The sequence below is a fragment of the Littorina saxatilis genome, linkage group LG12 (genome assembly GCF_037325665.1).
Source record: "Littorina saxatilis isolate snail1 linkage group LG12, US_GU_Lsax_2.0, whole genome shotgun sequence".
Taxonomy (NCBI): domain Eukaryota; kingdom Metazoa; phylum Mollusca; class Gastropoda; order Littorinimorpha; family Littorinidae; genus Littorina; species Littorina saxatilis.
The window spans coordinates 59,290,718-59,309,776 of record NC_090256.1 but is presented as its reverse complement, the minus strand read 5'-3'; the positions used below and the strand labels follow the sequence as shown (position 1 = coordinate 59,309,776).

At 40.9% G+C, this 19,059-nt stretch overlaps 1 protein-coding gene across 1 annotated transcript; it reads right to left on the bottom strand.

Moving 5' to 3' along the window:
* Window positions 1–105: 105 nt before the first annotated feature.
* On the bottom strand, window positions 106–16,420 carry LOC138982397 (NADH dehydrogenase [ubiquinone] 1 alpha subcomplex subunit 10, mitochondrial-like). The gene is made up of 8 exons (XM_070355668.1): window positions 15,789–16,420; window positions 11,336–11,422; window positions 10,878–10,999; window positions 6,111–6,199; window positions 4,770–4,824; window positions 2,540–2,652; window positions 2,118–2,232; window positions 106–1,578 (listed from the first exon to the last, which is right to left on the bottom strand). Exons 1-8 carry the CDS (start codon window positions 16,339–16,341, stop codon window positions 1,513–1,515), a joined length of 1,200 nt encoding a protein of 399 aa, XP_070211769.1. The 5' UTR covers window positions 16,342–16,420; the 3' UTR covers window positions 106–1,512.
* Between the last annotated feature and the right edge of the window lie 2,639 nt (window positions 16,421–19,059).

The window sequence follows — 19,059 nt, the reverse complement described above, 5'->3', positions numbered from 1 at the left end:
ACTCATACTCTAGCGACAAGAGTAGTTCCCCTTCTTTTAACGCAGTATCTTCGACAACACTGACTGCAATCCGACGGTCAGTTTTCAACAATATTTCATTTTATAAACAGATCACACGCAACCAAATGCACACATCTCATCAATTTAAACAACATAAAGCGGTTTCATACACTAGTTTCCCCAGAAAACTGAACTTCATACAGTAATTAACGTTGGAACACGGGTGCAAAAGTTCGTCTGCTAGTCCCATTTGACGAAAGAACATTATCCTAAGATAATACTGAAACATAAACAGAACACACAATATCTGCCTTTACCGCCATAGCAGAATAACAGCATATCTGTGTACTTTATTTTAGTCAAAAACAGGGAAACTGACAAGAAGTGTTAACAGAATGGAATGATTTGCACGGAACTATACAACCGCGCATTAATCGATCGCCTGCGCAGGTTGACTGGTTGCGTGATTCGGATTCGATCAAACTTTCGCACAAAAACTCCTGTTTTCTTTGAATAACTGAAGAAAGGAGGAATAAAGAGGTTACACACCTCGTCTCAGTGATTATTAAAAATAATGGTCTCAGTTCGCGGTCATGAAAAAGCTCGCTGAAGCTCGCATTTTTCATGATCCGCTAACTTCGACCATTATTTTTAATAATCACTGAGACTCGGCATGTAACCTCTACGTATTGTCCATCGTATTTAAGACAATATTTCTCAAGAACAATGATTAACCTAGTCTAAAGCACTTAAACATCAAAATCCCCAAGAATCGAGTTACGCCAAAATTCTGTGACGACGTCCATCTCTACTTTAACACTCTCAAAAACACACTCAAATGCATTGGGCACACACATTTCATTTCTCTCTCTCTCTCTCTCACACAAAGGCATGTTAATGCACAAGCTTAGTTTTTTTTAATTTATCATGCACTTTTTATTCAACTCTGAAAGTCCAATTCACCAATTCACAAGTACAATAACACAGGTGAAGCTGACAAACAAGTTATCATTTTTTTTGTTTACTTTATCTGTCTCTTCCAATCAGGCAAATTTATATTACATGTACACTGATGAAATCGGACTTGAAATCGTTTGTTTTAGGACTGCATCATTTCACAGACACAGCTGGAGAAACGTAAAGACAAAAAAATTCATCATTTTTTTCAAAACGATTACATTTACAAAGAAATACTTGCATGGTACTTGAAAGCAAAGTTAGACCAGGATGCTGACACACTAACACAAAACAACTGTTACTAGAAGTATAAAAGGACTTCACTTTTTTCTCTTTAATAGCAGGTGTATAACTTGTGAAGCATGTTTGACTCCTTTCATTTACTCATCCAAATATGATCCATCTAAGCAGAAGATCAGAACAACAATACTATCTGAGCTAGTTCCCAGATGTAGCAAGACATCACAGTGCCATTGCAAATGTTCACAAAACTGCCTTAAAAAAAAGTATGCACTGATGCAAGAAGCTGAATGTCTGTAGCTAGAAACACACATTTCACCACTTGAGTAACACGTTGTTTTTCTCTGGGTTGTAGCCCTTTTGGTATTTCACCTCTGGGTGCTAGAAAAAAAGAAAGAATTAGTTAAAAACACATTATCTCAAAATCACACACATACAATTATTTTTTTAAAGTACCAAACGAACAGTAAGGACTTAAAAGATATCCCCCCCCCCCCCCCCCAACAAAACAAAATCACAAACGAAAAACCAATGACAGGTGATTCAGTGCACATTAACAGCAACAATGCTGCTTTGAGTCCTCTTGCACATCTGCATCTGGGGCTCTATCAGCCCAGTTAGAACTTTGTTTAGGGCTTGTCTGCCTGAGTCTTTTCATTACGGCCTTTTTCTGTTGAAAAAGTCAGCTGTGCAGAACAAGTTTTATGAACTATGATTGCAGTGAAATAGAGGGCCCAGGTATGGCTGTTTGCACTAAGGGAGGTAACCACTCTTGGTAATACTTTACGCCCCACGGTTTTAAATTGAGTTTATTTTCTTTTCTTTTTACCTCATACATTTTCTCAAACTGATGACAACTTTCACGTGCCACACACACACACACACAAACAGAGAGAAAAACACATGGCTTAATCTCCTACCTCCTTCACCAGTTGCCTGAAGACTTCATCATCATCGGGGTGGACGAGCATTTCTGGTGCATCCCACGGTACGCCCATGGTGAACAGGTTGTTGACCTGCCACTTCTTGGCCAGGCTGCAAATCACCTTTGTTGTAGTACAGTTTTTCCATAATTATGAGACATGAGACGCCCTTACCCCCACGAGAAACAGGCCTGTGCAAACTTAACATTTCTCTGGTAGTATATCCCGGGCGTGTGAACTCAAAAGCATGACTACTATTGTTGTTTCCCAAGAAAAAAATATTCATATTACAAACTTAAAATCAGAGAAGAGATTCCTGGTCTATGTTAAAACATTTAGTCAACATTGACTAAATCAATGTGAAAAGACCACACAAAAAACTAAGAAAAGAACAAAATTAAGCGCTAAGAAGAACTCACTTCATGCGCATGAGGTTGTAGTCATCTTCAAACTCTGACTGCCAGTGCTTGAACTTGTCCTCGTTGTCGAAAGGTGGATTGTCAAGGTCAAGCCCTTCTAGTTCTTCAACGATCTGGACAAACATAAGTTTAGTATGAGAAACAAAATGACACTTTTTCTCGTACACAGTAAACACGCTCCTCTTATCACTCATTAACAAAACAAAGATGGCGGTGAAACTTGTAGCAGCCTTGGTATACATGTTTACTGTCAGAGTTTAAAATCAAAACTTGACTAAATGTAAAAAAGCAAATGCCCGTCTACAACTTCACTGATTAAGTGATTCCATTTTTATTACAATTAGTCAAGTTTGAGTAAATGTTTTAACATAGAGGGGGAATCGAGACGAGGGTCGTGGTGTATGTGTGTGTGTGTGTGCGTGCGTGCGTGTGTGTGTGTGTGTAGAGCGATTCAGACTAAACTACTGGACCGATCTTTATGAAATTTGACATGAGAGTTCCTGGGTATGAAATCCCCGAACGTTTTTTTCATTTTTTTGATAAATGTCTTTGATGACGTCATATCCGGCTTTTCGTGAAAGTTGAGGCGGCACTGTCACGCCCTCATTTTTCAACCAAATTGGTTGAAATTTTGGTCAAGTACTCTTCGACGAAGCCCGGGGTTCGGTATTGCATTTCAGCTTGGTGGCTTAAAAATTAATTAATGACTTTGGTCATTAAAAATCTGAAAATTGTAAAAAAAAAATAAAAATGTATAAAACGATCCAAATTTACGTTTATCTTATTCTCCATCATTTGCTGATTCCAAAAACATATAAATATGTTATATTCGGATTAAAAACAAGCTCTGAAAATTAAATATATAAAAATTATTATCAAAATTTTTTTTTCGAAATCAATTTAAAAACACTTTCATCTTATTCCTTGTCGGTTCCTGATTCCAAAAATATATAGATATGATATGTTTGGATTATAAACACGCTCAGAAAGTTAAAACGAAGAGAGGTACAGAAAAGCGTGCTATCCTTCTCAGCGCAACGAATACCCCGCTCTTCTTGTCAATTCCACGTGCACTGCCTTTGCCACGGGCGGTGGAGTGACGATGCTACGAGTATATTACGGTCTTGCTGCGTTGCGTTGCGTTCAGTTTCATTCTGTGAGTTCGACAGCTACTTGACTAAATATTGTATTTTCGCCTTACGCGACTTGTTACAATTAGTCAAGTTTGACTAAATGTTTTAACATAGAGGGGGAATCGAGACGAGGGTCATGGTGTATATGTGTGTGTGTGTGTGTGTGTGTGTGTGTGTGTGTAGAGCGATTCAGAGTAAACTACTGGACCGATCTTTATGAAATTTTACATGAGAGTTTCTGGGTATGATATCCCCAGACATTTTTTGAATAAATGTCTTTGATGACGTCATATCCGGCTTTTTGTAAAAGTTGAGGCGGCACTGTCACACCCTCATTTTTCAATAAAATTGATTGAAATTTTGGCCAAGCAATCTATGACGAAGGCCGGACTTTGGTATTGCATTTCAGCTTGGAGGCTTACAAATTAATTAATGAGTTTGGTCATTAAAAATCTGAAATTTGGAATTTAAAATTATTTTTTTATAAAACGATCCAAAATTACGTTCATCTTATTCTTCATCATTTTCTGATTCCAAAAACATATAAATATGTTATATTCGGATTAAAAACAAGCTCTGAAAATTAAAAATATAAAAAGAATGATTAAAATAAAATTTCTGAAATCGATTTAAAAACAATTTCATCTTATTCCTTGTTGGTTCTTGATTCCAAAAACATACAGATATATGTTTGGATTAAAAACACGCTCAGAAAGTTAAAACGAAGAGAGGTACAGAAAAGCGTGCTATGCAGCACAGCGCAATCACTACCGCGCTAAACAGGCTCGTCAATTTCACTGCCTTTTGCACGAGCGGCGGACTACGGTCATTGTGAAAAAATGCAGTGCGTTCAGTTTCATTCTGTGAGTTCCACAGCTTGACTAAATGTAGTAATTTCACCTTACGCGACTTGTTTGATCTTTCACACACCACGTACACCAAAAGCATGTAAAGCTTCATTCCAGAGCACTGGAAGTAAATATGCACATGGTCAAATGCAAAAGCAGTTGGCTAAATCCTTAGTACAAGAAGTTCTATTGTATTTGAATTAGTAGGCCAAGAAAAGCTCACTGAATGACTGAAATGCCAGTACTTACTATTTCCCAGTCTGGAAGATCCGTGATGTCATAGCTGACCACCTCACTGTACTTGCTGTAAAACAAAACATGCCCAAAATTGAAGAGCGATCCAAAGCACACAACAACCACACAAAATAACGTACACACAAAATACCGTAACTTTCAAACAACAAGATGCTACAAATCACTGAAAGTCTCTGCTCATTCTAGGAGCAAAACACATGGCGCCACCTAGGACAATACCCACATACGTAAGTTTAATGGCTGTCTAGTTTAAAGGCATACTAACGCACTCCCGTGTTTACAAAGTGTAGTTTGCCCACAATCGATGTCAAACGCACCATAAGACCATATAATGACGATATGTCACCATGCGCGGACCATAATACATGCATTACAGCTTGTTCTAGCCTCTGAAAAAGTGAGGATGTCAACAAAGCCGCGGGATTAGCTCCCTTGCATCAACGTTACATGTGTTGCCAAATCTATAAATAGGACCATCTAGATCAAAATAAAAATTCAAATATCTCAACATTTAAGGGCTCCTAGACCACAATATTTTGCAGGGAACTTAATTTAGTCTGTCTCCAGCTCTGGGTAAAGCAATTAGCGTGTATATTCATCAGCTTTCTATGCCTTTAAGCAATGAGATTTTTGATTGTGCTTGACCATGCATTTCAGAAGTGATGATCTACAGACTGAAAATTAAAGAAGCAACTTGTTGCACACAACTGGTACAGCTCAATCAAAGAATACTGATGCAGCTACCAAGACACCTCTTGTTGAACTCATATACAGTAGCATCCATAACCAATTCTCTCACACCACATTCCATCCACACGCTTTAGTAGGGGATACAAACAACAGTGAAGTATAGCTCAGACTTGACCTGTTCTTGCACGGTCTTCAGGTAACAAAGGTGATGTATTTTTATTTGTCTTTCATCCAGGACTACACTATTACTACAGTTGAACCCCCCTTTTAAGACCTCCAAAAATCTGGGAAAATCGGGTCTTTAAAAGGAGGGAGTCTAAAATGAGGGTAAATTTAAAGACATTATGAACAGAAGATCTGAAAAATCAAGGTCTTAAAAAGGGAGAAGTCTTAAATTGGGGGGTCTTAAAAGGGGGATTCCACTGTAGCAGTTATAATTTTTACCCATAACTATTTTTTAGCACAGGTGAGAGATCAGACGCTACACTACAAGTTTGTTTTGTTTGGCCCAAAAAGACTATTTTTAACACAAGTAAGAGAACAGACATCAGCATCAGTTTCTATCTCATTCAGTTATGGCAAAAATATGACTGATGCAAAAAAGACATGCCGCTCTAACAAAGTTTGCACCTGACCTATGCTCACCTCATGTAAGGCAGGTATTTCTCTTTGTAGACCTTGTCCATCAAGGTGAGAAAGTCATCTTGGATGACGGGGCTCTTGCTCTCCCAAGCCTGAAACATGCACAACATTTCGTCACAATGAAGAGCAAAAGAAATGTTCACAATGAAAACAGTAACATTGCAGAAGGAATCAAGATCCGCACTCCTTTCCATAACACACAGTACGGCAACAGACAATGTTCGGAAATAACTCCAAGCGCTGTGGGAGAGTTGCACTCCGCTTTAGTGTACCGTGAGCAATAATATCCCGTTACAATAACATATAGTCAACTAGTTCAAACCAGCAATCACAGCAAAATAACTGACTAAGATGTGTATATTACACAGTGTATATGCTCCATTTGATGCCTTATTCTTTTGAAAATGTGCACATGAGAGCCACGATTCAGACAGCCTGCATGCAGTGATTGCTGAGCTTGCGTGTTGCCTGTGATCGTGACCTCAAGTAAAACCCTCATGACCTCAGGCATAACACATTGTCGGCTATCACACAAACCCAGCGATCGTTGCCACAACAAATCTTAACTCCGATTGTGTATATTTTCGAAAGAAATGGGGTCATACCCATAGGAGTCCGTTATTTACTGCGGTCGCTGGTTTTAACTGGTTGACCATGTGTTATTGTAACCAGATACTTATATTGCTCGCGGTGCACTAAAGCGGGTGCAACTCTTCCACAAACGCTTGAAAATTCTGACAGTTATTTCAAAAAAACATCTATTTGAACAAGAGAATCTCTTTCACATTAAAGGAAGTAAATATAAAGACTTTGCATGAAAGCAATATCTCTCTCTCTCTCTCTCTCTCTCTCTCTCTCTCTCTCTCTCTCTCTCTCTCTCTCTCTCTCTCTCTCTCTCTCTCTCTCTCTCTCTCTCTCTCTCTCTCTCTCTCTCTCTCTCTCTCTCTCTCTCTCTCTCTCTCTCTCTCTCTCTCTCTCTCTCTCTCTCTCTTTCTCTCTCTCTCTCTCTGCCCTTACCACCGGAGAAGGACGCAAATTTCGGAGCTCCGCAAAATTTGATAAGTATCTTTTCCTAAGCTACTATTGCCGACCGAAAATGTCACAAACGGGACTGCCACATCGCCTGGAACAGTTCCTGATCAACTTAGTTGACGAAGTTGGGCTATCTTCTTGGAAAATCCAGGGGGAAGGTGACAGTACAACAGTTGTGCTGAGGTTTGCTGGGCCGCCATCAGACCAAGCCAGCATAGCTCACTACAGGAAGAAAAGCAGGTCACAAGTAAAGCGTGATGAAACAAGAAGAAAGAGCTTCGTGCAACGCAAAGCAGCTGAAGCGGAACAGAACACAACGTCATCGGTAGAGGCCCTTGTCAACAATAGCCGTGCTTCTTCTACCCAGCACGTGCAGGATGTGCAAACCAGTGTCACTCACGCTCCTGCCCACTGTGACACTGCAAGCTCAACCACGTGCGAGAATGTCAACCCTGGGGTGTGTCGTGCTGTGACGTCACAGACAGCAGACGACGAAACCACTATAGCTGAACTGGCAGCAACGGACCGTGAGTTTGAACCAGATGATGTCTACGACTTAGCCTCACACTGCTCAAAGAACGTGCGACTTAAAGAGAAACTGTTAAACAGAAAGAGGAACCGCACTCTCACAAAAGTAGTGTGCGAAAGAAAAGGTGGAAAGAAGACGCTGATTGCAAGGGGAGACGACTACGTCCTGACATACGACTGCGAAACAGCACAGACAACGTCATTCCAAGAAGAGGAGGAAACGCCCCCGTGTGTCCGGCGGCTGCCCCAAGTCGACCGCAACGTCTTCGGAGAAGAAATCGACCATCTCACTACTGACCTTCATGTCGTGTCTACACTTGTACAGTGCTACCTCCGTGCCATGCCAGACTGACTGTTGTCGCTAACTTGACTACAGGGCACACATAATTCATGTGTGTTTGTGACAAACCGCGATCGATATGGAACAATACCGTGTTGTTCGAAACGGAAAAGTTATTTCCCGACTTGGATTACAAGTTGGATGCTTCGGACCGAATCACGATGCATTGTTTTTGTGTAACAGACTGAAACCAATGTGTACACTGATGTTCGTGGATCGTTCGATTACCCAACCCCCCAGCACCCCTTTGCTATAAACAATATGAGTTTTCGCAAATAAACATTCTGATTCTGATTCTGATTCTGATTCTCTCTCTCTCTCTCTCTCTCTCTCTCTCTCTCTCTCTCTCTCTCTCTCTCTCTCTCTCTCTCTCTCTCTCTCTCTCTCTCTCTCTCTCTCTCTCTCTCTCTCTCTCTCTCTCTCTCTCTCTCTCTCTCTCTCTCTCTCTCTCTCTCTCTCTCTCTCTCTCTCTCTCTCTCTCTCTCTCTCTCTCTCTCTCTCTCTCTCTCTCTCTCTCTCTCTCTCTCTCTCTCTCTCTCTCTCTCTCTCTCTCTCTCTCTCTCTCTCTCTCTCTCTCTCTCTCTCTCTCTCTCTCTCTCTCTCTCTCTCTCTCTCTCTCTCTCTCTCTCTCTCTCTCTCTCTCTCTCTCTCTCTTATATATACATGCATTTACAGAGAACAGCTTTAAAGCAGAGCCGTTATTTCACAAGCCTGCAGGAAACGCTTCAGCAGCATAAAACAAAACTTTGAAAATAAAGAACAGTTCAGCTATTGATTTAAAGTAAGAACAGCTACACTTCTTCAGCAGAAAGCATTGTCTATCGAACTTGTGAAAACTAACCTCCCTTATATAGATATCATACTTGAACTTGAACTTGAAGTTTACTATGTGGTAGGCTGTGTAGCCTTTACATAGGTCCTATTACTAGACTGTAGCATGCGTGGCGGGCTATTTTACAATCTAGACTAGGCAGGTAGGGTTGTACATAGAAGTACTGTGGCGCCAGAAATTGTCTATCCTGGTCTTAAAGCTGTTGACTGATGGCGCTGTTACTGCCTCTTCAGGCAAACTGTTCCAGGTGTTCACTACTCGCTGGGAGAAGTAATTGCTTCGTACGTTCAGTCTACAGTGGTCTTTGCCGAGTTTCAGAGAGTGGCCTCTAGTGTCTCTACTGCTGATGGGCTCAAAGTGGGGTCTGTCCGCTTCGTACATGCCGTGCACATACTTGAAGGTGTCTATCATGTCGCCCCGCAGGCGACGGTGTTCCAGGCTTGGAAGTTTCAGAGCTTTCAGCCTCTCACAGTAGGGCTCGTCTTTCAGACCTGGAATGAGTTTGGTCGCTCTGCGTTGCACGTTCTCCACTTCAGCACATAGCGTCTTGTTGTGTGGCTGCCACACTGAGTGCCCGTATTCCAGCTTGGGTCGGACCAGACTCTTGTATAGTTGGATGAACATTTCCTCCGTCAGGTAGTCAAAAGTTCTCCAGATGACGCCCACGATCTGGTTGGCCTTTCCAGAGACTATGCTGACGTGTTCTTTGAAGCTCAGTCTGTTGTCGACGTGCACACCCAAGTCTTTCTCCACTTCACTCTCCTGTAGCTCAATGTTGACATCCACTCCTCCCCTCTTCCCCTTCATAAAGTACTTTGCCTCGGACTTCTTGTTGCCGAGCTTCAAGGTGTGGCACTTATCTGGGTGGAAGCGGAGCAGCCAGTTGTCCGACCACTGTTGTAGACTGTCCAGGTCATGCTGTAGTGCCTCTGGCCCCCCCTCTGTGTCGCTGCGAGTGTAGACCTTCGTATCGTCGGCGAATAGGCGGACAGGACAGGAACACACCTCCGGCAGGTCGTTGATGTAGATGACGAAGAGTAGAGGCCCGCAAACACTGCCTTGCGGCACGCCGCTAGTAACTTTAGCTTGCTGTGAGGATGCTCCGTTGACTACTACGCACTGGGTTCTGTCCGTGAGGAATGACTCCACCCATCTTAGGACCTTTCCTTGGATTCCGTGGGCCGCAACTTTTGACAGCAGACGTTTGTGAGGCACCGAGTCGAACGCTTTCATGAAATCAGTGTAAATGATGTCCACACTCCCGCCATCGTCAAGAACCTCAGTCCAGGCATCCAAAGATCAAAAGACAGAAAAAAAAGCAAAACAAAAACTACCTGACAACAGGGGCTCACATCCATGAGAGGTGACATAGGACAAATGTCCTGGATAATGCAAAAGTGATAGGACATTTGTCCTAAACAAAAATAAATCAATAGGACATTTTTTTCTGGCACCAATATTCGTTTTAACGGCATATTGCTTTTTCGGGAAAAAAACGCGAAGGGAGGCAACTGTCAACCGGCTCGGAGAATTCAGAGTTGCGACCCTTGGAAGCTCTTCTCTATAAAAAGCGCATAAAGTCTCCTCAAGTTTCGTCTGCTTGGAGAGACACATCGCTTTGCAAAACATCGATAAAATAGCAAATCAAACTACTGTAAATTGGAAAGTACTGACAATGTCCGGATCAAATAAAAGCATAATAGGACAATGACCATTTTTTGACAAAAACAATAGGACATATATATGTCCTCTTCCATGAAAACTGTATAGGACATTTGGAAAAAATATCCGTGTATGTTCGATGTGGATGTGAGCCCCTACAGACAATCCCAGTTTTAGGTCAAGTTACCCTAGTCTAACATACAGTCAAACCTGCCCAGAGGACCACCTCACGATAAAGACCACCTCCCCACAACCATCCCAAAGGATCCCTGACAAGGGTTTTCCCCCATATAATTCACCTTTCCATAGCAAGCAACCACAAATCAATGTGCAGAAATAACTCTGTCAGGATTTTTGTGGTACATGTATTACTCACAATATTGCGCTTGTTGATCATGGTGCGTGTAAAGTCAAGCGGGGCATCCACGTAGACGACTAGGTGGGGTCGCCACATCTCACACACTGTGTTGTCATACACAAAGTTCAGGTACTTCAGGGCTGAAAATAAAACACGCCATTTTTTCATTCAATTTCACAATTTCCCCCCGAAAGCGGCATATGGCTGCCTAAATGGCAGAAGAAGAATCTCACAATTTGTGTACACAGATGATGCCCTAGCTCGAGAAATAGTATTTTTTTAACAAGCGGAACAATCTTAAATTTGTATTTTTTATAACTTTAGTGTTGATCTAAGCAGTCATTACATGATTGAAGAAATAACAACAACTCAGCTGAGTTCATTTTCTGTTCATCTCATCATTATTTCAGTGTCAGTGTCACACATATTTGAATCCTCTAACAATACACCAACAGTGTGTCTTGAGTTCAACATACCATTTGCAGAGAGATAGCCCATTCTGCGAAGGACATTGTGGAACACCATATGTGAGAAGACTCCCCTCTCCATGACAACGCCCTGACCTGCAAAATAGAAACATTATGACTTTCAACTTAAAGTTTCTTGCAAATTTATCTCAAAATTCTAATTACTATAAGACTAAACTCATAGTCATACAAATATATAGAATTATCCACAATTGATACAGCATGAACCAATAATTAAAACTAGTCTGTAGTTGGCTCTACTCTACTTTACATCACCAGTGAAATGGGAACTCTTTGTCTGGTAAAATGTGCAAAACACAGAGTAAGAAAGGAATCATCATGACAGAGACCTACATAGGTGACACATCGCAAACTCAAGAGTCTTGAAACAGATGATACTAGATTAGACTGTGATATTACTTCTAATTCTACTGATCTTGATCAGGAGCATGCCATGTGGATTTGCAGGGATGTCGTTAGGCGTCGGACATCGGACATAGACCGATTAAACGGATCAAATGTCCGATTCACATTGCCGCATGGCGGTCAGATGTCCTATCGTTTTCAACTGAGCACAGTCATTGTCCGATAAGAACTCCGTTCCTTCGGACAGCGAGTTATTTGATCATTTTCTTTTCATGATAGAAATCTTAAACAAGTCGCGTAAGGCGAAAATACAATATTTAGTCAAGTAGCTGTCGAACTCACAGAATGAAACTGAACGCAACGCAACGCAGCAAGACCGTATACTCGTAGCATCGTCACTCCACCGCAAAGGCAGTGCACGTGGAATTGACAAGAAGAGCGGGGTATTCGTTGCGCTGAGAAGGATAGCACGCTTTTCTGTACCTCTCTTCGTTTTAACTTTCTGAGCGTGTTTTTAATCCAAACATATCATATCTATATATTTTTGGAATCAGGAACCGACAAGGAATAAGATGAAAGTGTTTTTAAATTGATTTCGAAAAAAAAATTTTGATAATAATTTTTATATATTTAATTTTCAGAGCTTGTTTTTAATCCGAATATAACATATTTATATGTTTTTGGAATCAGCAAATGATGGAGAATAAGATAAACGTAAATTTGGATCGTTTTATAAATTTTTATTTTTTTTTACAATTTTCCGATTTTTAATGACCAAAGTCATTAATTAATTTTTAAGCCACCAAGCTGAAATGCAATACCGAACCCCGGGCTTCGTCGAAGAGTACTTGACCAAAATTTCAACCAATTTGGTTGAAAAATGAGGGCGTGACAGTGCCGCCTCAACTTTCACGAAAAGCCGGATATGACGTCATCAAAGACATTTATCAAAAAAATGAAAAAAACGTTCGGGGATTTCATACCCAGGAACTCTCATGTCAAATTTCATAAAGATCGGTCCAGTAGTTTAGTCTGAATCGCTCTACACACACACACAGACAGACAGACAGACGCACATACACCACGACCCTCGTTTCGATTCCCCCTCGATGTTAAAATATTTAGTCAAAACTTGACTAAATATAAAAATAGACTGAGCGCTCTCGCGTACATGTGAACTGAAGTTGTTCAGTGCAGATCTTGCGTTTTCCGAACCGTTTGCGGTATGACCCGTTTGCGTACACCCGTCTACAGCACACTAAAGTTAGGAGTACAGGAGACAACTCCAACTGACCAAGGCTCGCGTCTGCTTTAATTTACTTTCAGTTAGAGATGAAGCGCACGGCACTGAATTATGCCACCGAAAAAAAGAAAAAAAAGCCTGCCAAAGAACAACAAAAGCTGAACACGTTTGGTGTTTCAACTGCATCGTGAGCTACATTAGGGCCAAGAACATGGGAAAACACGGCTAGCAATAGCATCGTTCTGGAAAATGACAGTACCAATGACAGTGTTGCCGCTGAAACCTCCACAATCACGGAAAGTAAAGTTTCGTGACTTGACGGTCTTATAATAAGGTTTGCTATTCATGGCTGACCATGTACTAGTTGGTTAGAATTTGACAGCAAAGAGACCATCTATATATAGGCAAACTGTTTAGTCGAATATGTCAAGAAAAAGCTCTGTCAGGAAATCATGCAGTTTGTGTGCCAATCAAAGTACGAGTGCTTAAGTTTTTGGTTGCTTTATAGTTTGTTTCTTTTTTGTTTGTGTCCTGTTTGAAACAAAAGTAATAAAACATTATACACACACAATTTTGGTGCATATATAATGTGTGTGTGCACATGATTTTGTGTTTTGCACAAAATTATAATGTCCTATTAAAATGTTTGAAAGCAGTCAAATGTCCTATTGATGCCGAAGAGCTCAGGACATTTGTCCTATTGATGCCGAAGAGCTCAGGACATTTGTCCTATACTGGCTATAGGGATGTATTTGTGGCAACATCCCTGGATTTGATAAGAAGGTAACACGGACACACGCACAGTATTCATGTATAACACAAAATGGCCAGCAAATGGTTTGACAGCACTGATGTGATAGTGATAACTGATATGCACCCAGCACTGATGTTTCTGCTTGGGAATAACTGTCCAAATTTGCTACCCCCGCAAACATTGTGTTTGAACACGTCATGCACTATAGCTGATGACTGTCACAAGCAGCTATCGGGAGGACGTCAGCCAGGCGTCAGCCAAAATTAACTTTAGACTATATTTTTATCCGCCAATTTCAAGCGGTACAATTATCTTGAGGGAGAAAAGCATGTCAAGATCTTGCAACTGAAACAGATTTGTGATGTAATTTGATCGATTTTACCCCAAATTCGATTTGTTCGAAAATGCACCGAGCGGTTACGTCCCTTGAATAAGAAAAGAAATATTTTGCGTTGAAGCTAATTTCAAAGTCAAAATACCATTTCTCATCACAAATTAGAATCCAAGGGGCAGGGCCTAGCATTGGAAAAAGTGAGTTCAGCTTATTAAGGCGGGGATTTTGAAGATTTTTTTACCTAAAATGACCCCCCCCCCCACCCCCCCAAAGAAGATTGAGCAACTAAATTATGCCATAGTCCATAGTCTGTATCGGCACATTACTTCTTCTGACTTGCCTTCCGCCTTCGGAACAAAATCCAGCCATTCCCACTTCCAGGAATACCTGGATTCTTTGTCACTGAATGGCTGACCACAATGTCGCTTCGAGACATTATTTCAAGTCTAGAGTCACAAAACACCGGCACAAAGCATGCTCGCGCGATGCCAGAGGAAGTGCGTGCTCAAGCAAACTGTCAAACCGATTGAGAATTGAACCGAACGGCGCACAAAACGAAAGCTGGGACTGTTTGGGTTTACCGTTTGGGAATAACAGGTTTTTGCATTTCGGCGTACACCAAATCGAGTTCCGCGTACTGGAGATGTTATTTCGGCGTAAAGTACGCTGAACGGCTTACAATGCTAGGCCCTGAAGGGGGGAATACATGGTCCAAAGTTCGATCAGCAGCACTTTGGAGGGGAGGGGAATAGTCAGTATTAAGTTTGTGACACACGAGATAAACAAAGCCGGCTGACGTCCTCCCTGTAGCTGCATGTATGACTGTCCTGTTAACACATGTGTGATAATAATCAATAAGTTATCATTCCAGTTTGATTTATTTCTGGTTATTAATTACATTGTGTTAACTGTTATGTCCCAATGTCACACGCTTTCCTTCTTTGCCACTACTAAAGCAAACGTGTGCAAGATTGTATGTAACACGCTTTGAAGCATGTGCAAGAACGGATTCAAACTTGAAATCGTCCCTCCAAAAGCCCCAAAATGCACACACGACTTTTATTTCTCCTGCTGTTGTCGTTTCTTCTCTTTACAAATTCTTCAACGCTGAGAGTGAGAATACTGAAAACAGCATCCCAGACGATGGTACTGTTTCCATACGCGAGTTTAGCTGCCCTTGGAAAATGGCTCGCTCAGGAGGCCTGTTAGTCTGAAACTATAAGGACAGAGTTCTGAACATAGATGACAAAGACCCCGAAAAGAACAAACATTTCGCGGATGCAGACACAGAAAGACGTCATGAAGAATGCGATGCTTCAAAAGATACAGACTGTGACGATGACTGTGACGTCATTATATACCGAGACGTCATTCATAGTTGTTCGTTGACTTCCGTCAAAAAGTAGATCTCTCCACAATGGCTGCTCCTGTGTTTAGGTTTGTCAAGCTTGAGTATGCAAAACGTGTTTGTTCTCTCCTCTGTTGAAGCTGTGAGACATAAATGCTATTCCGACTTGGTCGTGTGACAGAGTTTTCTTCCACACTCAATTAGCTGATGTCTAACGAAGCCGTTAGGCTGAGTTAGACAATCAACGTAATCTCGTGTGGAAGAAAACGTCTGTCACACGACCAAGTCTGAATAGCAGGTAGTATTACATTATTTTTTGTATAATTTTTGCAATGTGTTTAAAAAAAAGTTCATGTTATCCTAGTTTTATAAACAAACAAACTTGCCTTGCCTTGTATTTCAGTTGTGCACACGTACCTGTGTTCAAGACATGCTCCAGTGCTTCAACGTAGTACAGGTAGTGGTGATAGTATAGCATAAGGAGCGTGCGGCCGAAGGTGTTCAGCAAAGCCGGTGGTCCTGATTGGCCGTAAAACGTCTCCAGATCACAGAACCCGCTTCTTGGTGGCAGTCGTTCGTTGAGATTTCTCAAATCGAAACCGTCCCCAGTGATGAAAATCTCCTGATCCTTCAGATCGGGAATAAACTTCATGTCGAATTCATCTGCAATTTGCTTGCCAAACCACGACTTTCCGACACCGATGTTGCCCTCGATGAGAATGATTTTGGTGTTGTCATCGAAACGTTTCCTAGTATGATCCATGAACTGGTAAAACTCATTGTAAGGTCGCGTTTTGTACGGCCAAGCGGGGTGCTTTCGTTTCGCCGGCTGTCCGTGTGTTGTGGTTAGCTTCGCAACCTGTGTCGTGCATGGCAAATTTGCTGCTTGCAGACGGCTGCCATGCACAAGCAAAAGTTGCCGTGCATGTGGCTGGATAGAACCGATAGCTCTGTTGATGAGCAGAGCCATCTTTCAAATGGGGAAAGCCACTTGGAGTTCAAAGTCACCCACAACTTCCAATGTTGTGTCTGACTACCGGAAGTTCTAGTTACGGTTGCACGCATGCGCACACTTTTCTGTCTTCAAAATAGCTATTTACCGGAAAGCATCCAAGAACAAACACACATACCTATGTATACACACTTTTCGTTCACGGCAAACTTTGAATTTGTTCCTGTTACGAAACAGTTTAGTATGGTGCACATTTATGCATACTAATACAACAAAACACGACCAAATGCAAGTAAAATGTCACAAATTAACTTTCTTCGTCAACAGTTGGCCCAGTGGCATAAATATATATAATATAAGAGTCGCAAGACTCTGAGACGTTCGCAAGAACCCAGTCCTCTACGAAAGAAGAAGAATAAGAATATGTTTCTGGATCATAGTAAAAGATAAAGTCAAAATCATGTATTTATCGCTTTTCATCTCGACTGATTTGGCCTCAGTTCAACACTGGTAAAAGGTAAGCTGATCCGGGGTGGGCCTGACTTATACACTCAAACAAACACACACACACACACACACACACACACACACACACACACACACACACACACACACACACACACACACACTCAGATACTATCGAAAGCTGTTTGGCTCAAAACTGACCTGTGCGCGCGAAATGAATAATTAAAGCGCGTGCATTAAATCCATGTAATGCGCAAAAATGAACGACTTGCAAAACTAGGTTACATGTATTGATACAAAGATGGTCTACCGTGATGGAAAAAATATATCAATACTAAAATAAATAACACAAAACTTAATGTGCATAACAAAATTCTAACTGAGTTCCGGCCTTACTTGTATGCGAACGGATGTTATATGTCCGTCTGTCATGTCCTAATGTTGTATATATATATATATATATATATATATTTAAAACATCAGAAATAGTGAAAGAAACAATTGAAAGTCAGCAGAGACTTTCTTCCGAGATTTGTTAAAATCTCTTAGCAGAGATAGAGAGAGAAATAAGTATCCCTTCACAGACAGCCTATTGGGAGCATCAGACCTCCTCAAGGGGGACCGAGATTTACAGAGCAAAGTTCCTTTGTGGGGGACGTATCGCAAGGTAATTTAGTCCTGAGGAGGACCATTGTATTTGTACCTAGACCAGACACGTGTTTCGACACTATTGTGTCTCATCAGTGGTCAGGTGGTACTGATGGCGAGAGTTGTCAACCCATGGTATCCAACTAAGAAGCAAACCATTCTCTGAATGGTAGCTTCTGTTGGCATGGGAGACTACCCTCATCTGACAACCCCAAGAGGATATCTGTGAAGGGAAACACTTTGATTTAAGGCCAAAGTGTAGAATTGATATTTATTAAGAAAGAATTTAGAAATTTAGACAAGTTTTAACCAAGAAATTAGGTTAAAACAAGGGAAATTTGAAAAAGCCTAAAGGGAGGTAACTCTATACCAGCCTGCAGATCCAGAAATGGATACGCGAACAAGTTAGATCTAATTTTGAAAAGGTTAAACAGGAAAAGCATATATATATATAAAAGATATATATATATATATGTCTTGTATACTTGCCATTTACATATTTATTACAAATGTTGATGGATGAATGATGATACATTGTAGACGGATGCATGTTATTGATTAAAAGCCCCACAATGATGTGCCTGGCAATACAAAGAAAAAAAAAAAGAAAAAAAATCATTTATCAGCATGTCTAAAACATTTCTGCAAAAGTTCAAATCATTCTGATGAATAGTGTTGAAGTTATCTTGTCATCCGTGAGCTATCATGTTTCGATTCAACGCCATACTTTGCTTAATTTTCATTTAATAATTTTTACTAAGTCAAACTAAAAGCACTTTTTTGTTTGTTATCATATATACTATTACTCTAAATACATTGAAGCAAAAGCACACCGAATTTAAACACAAACAGTTCTGTTTCATGAATGCTGTGGTCAAATGACTTGAAGAGAAAAACGATGTATTTGAAGGTAGCTCCTGCCCTTAAGTGTGCAAGCAATAATTCTCATGATATTTGTTTGTGCTCTAAGACAATCACATTTTTTATTCCGCCTGCAATAAATAGTTATTGCACGTACAATAAAGACATTTAAGCCTCAATCTTAAATGTTGTAATGTCGGGCGAACGATGTACTCCTGTATTCTGAATAAAGTGGGGTAAATTGCTAGGAATTTGTTGGCCGCGATTGACATGGCCACAGGAAGCACACACTATTCTGTAACTTTAAGGATATCTGCAGGATCCTCCCAGGATTGAGCCCGTTACAAAAGGCCATGTTGTTGTGGTCTGGTTCAGTGGAGGAGGGTCCTGTGGCTGCACCATCAACCCACCTGTATCAATTGCTAGTCTTTATCACTGTGTGAGAGCCAGGGGTTGGCGTGCTAAACTATCCTTGGCGGATGATGACTTTATTCAGTTATTCTGCAGAAAAACAGAAATGCTGGAGAAAAACCGTTCTTTTCTGCAGCATTTCTGCATAATGTCATCTTTCGCGAGAGCAACGTTTTTTTCTGCAGTAAAACAGTTTTACTGCAGTAAAATTGAAATCAAGAATGCTGCAGTAAAACGGAGATGTTGTTTTACTGGAGAAAAACTGTTTACACTTTTTCTTCAGCATTTTGGCATTATTCAGTTATTCTGCAGAAAAACAGAAATGCTGGAGAAAAACTGTCTTTTCTGCAG